Consider the following 1280-nt stretch of genomic DNA (forward strand, 5'->3'; position numbering starts at 1 on the left):
AAGGCCTCCTGGGAAGGTCGATGGTACCGTCCCGGTCCCCCCCCCCCCGGTGCCGCGGGTGGTAGAGTCCTAGCCCCCTCCCCCCACGGGTTGGGTTCGGTGGTAGGTCCCGCCCCCCCCCCGGGGGCGGTGGAAGGGTCCCGGTCCGCCCCCCCCATTCTGTGAGTGGTAGAGTCCGGTCCCCCCCCCCGGGTGGGGCTGGTTGGTAGGGCCCGCGCGCGTCCTCCCCCCCCCCCCCCATTGTTTACAAAGCGCAGCCGGCCGGGGCCCCGCACGCGGCTCTCTGTGCCCCCCCCCCTCGCCATGCCGTGCCCCGGCCAACAGCAGCCCCCGGAGGAGGACAATGAGGAGGAGGAGGAGGAGGGTCCCCCCTTGGTCCCTTTGGGGGTCCCTTTGGGGGTCCCTTTGGGGGTCCCCCCGGGCGCCCCCGCCGAGGTGGACGTGCTGGCCGCCCAGCTGGGGCCGGTGCTGCGGCTGTGCGCCCGACGGTCCCGGCATCATCTTCCTCCTGCTCCTGCTGCTCGTGGTCCTGCTGCTGCCGCTGGTCCCCCGTTGGCCCCCGGCGTCCGCCCTCGGGCCCGTCCGGGCCCCTACCGGCGGTCCGGCCCCGTGGCGGGGCCCCCGCCGCTGCCCGTCCGGCCCTGGAGCCGTTCTCCCCGGCGGGAGGCCGAGCCCCAGCGGCTGCTGCACCAGCTCCTCCTCTCCGGGACCCTCATCAAGGAGGCCGTGCGACGCCTGCAGCGGGCCCTCAACGCCACCGCCGCCGCCTCCACCCCCTTAGTGGGCAGCAGCGGGCCCCCCGGCGGGGCCCACCTCTTCCCCCTGCCCCCCCACGCCCCCTCCAAATGCCCCCTGGAAAACCCCTTTCGGGTCGCCAAAGGGGGTAGGGGACCCCCCACCGTGGGGGGAGGACCATAATAATAATAACGATGGCATTTATTAAGCACTCACCATATGCGAAGCACTGTCCTAAGCGCTGGGGAGGTTGCAAGGTGATCGGGTTGTCCCACGGGGGGCTCACAGTCTTCATCCCCCATTTGACAGATGGGGGGACTGAGGCCCGAAGAAGTGACACAGCTGACAATTGTCGGAGCCGGGATTGGAACCCGTGAACTCTGACTCCAAAGCCCGGGCTCTTCCCACTGAGCCACGCCGCATCCCAGCGTCAGGGAGGTTGCCAAGCCACCCTGGCACCGAGACTCCATCTGCCAGTCGGAGCGAAAAGAGGGGGATGCCCCCATCGCCCAGCACTGGGGGACCCTCGGCCTCGTCCTGACTTT

General features: G+C 70.9%; 1 protein-coding gene across 1 annotated transcript; it reads left to right on the forward strand.

The window, feature by feature from the left end:
• The first annotated feature begins 303 nt into the window (after window positions 1-303).
• Window positions 304-963, forward strand: LOC119925247 (GSK-3-binding protein FRAT2-like). Its single transcript, XM_038743349.1, has one exon. It carries the CDS (start codon window positions 304-306, stop codon window positions 916-918), a length of 615 nt encoding a protein of 204 aa, XP_038599277.1. The 3' UTR covers window positions 919-963.
• The last annotated feature ends 317 nt before the right edge of the window (window positions 964-1280 follow it).

The sequence above is a fragment of the Tachyglossus aculeatus genome, chromosome 3 (assembly GCF_015852505.1).
Source record: "Tachyglossus aculeatus isolate mTacAcu1 chromosome 3, mTacAcu1.pri, whole genome shotgun sequence".
Taxonomy (NCBI): Eukaryota; Metazoa; Chordata; class Mammalia; order Monotremata; family Tachyglossidae; genus Tachyglossus; species Tachyglossus aculeatus.

Excerpts from the sequence above, each read along its gene's own strand:
- LOC119925247 (XM_038743349.1), top strand. The coding sequence starts at position 304 with ATGCCGTGCCCCGGCCAACAGCAGCCCCCGGAGGAGGACAATGAGGAG.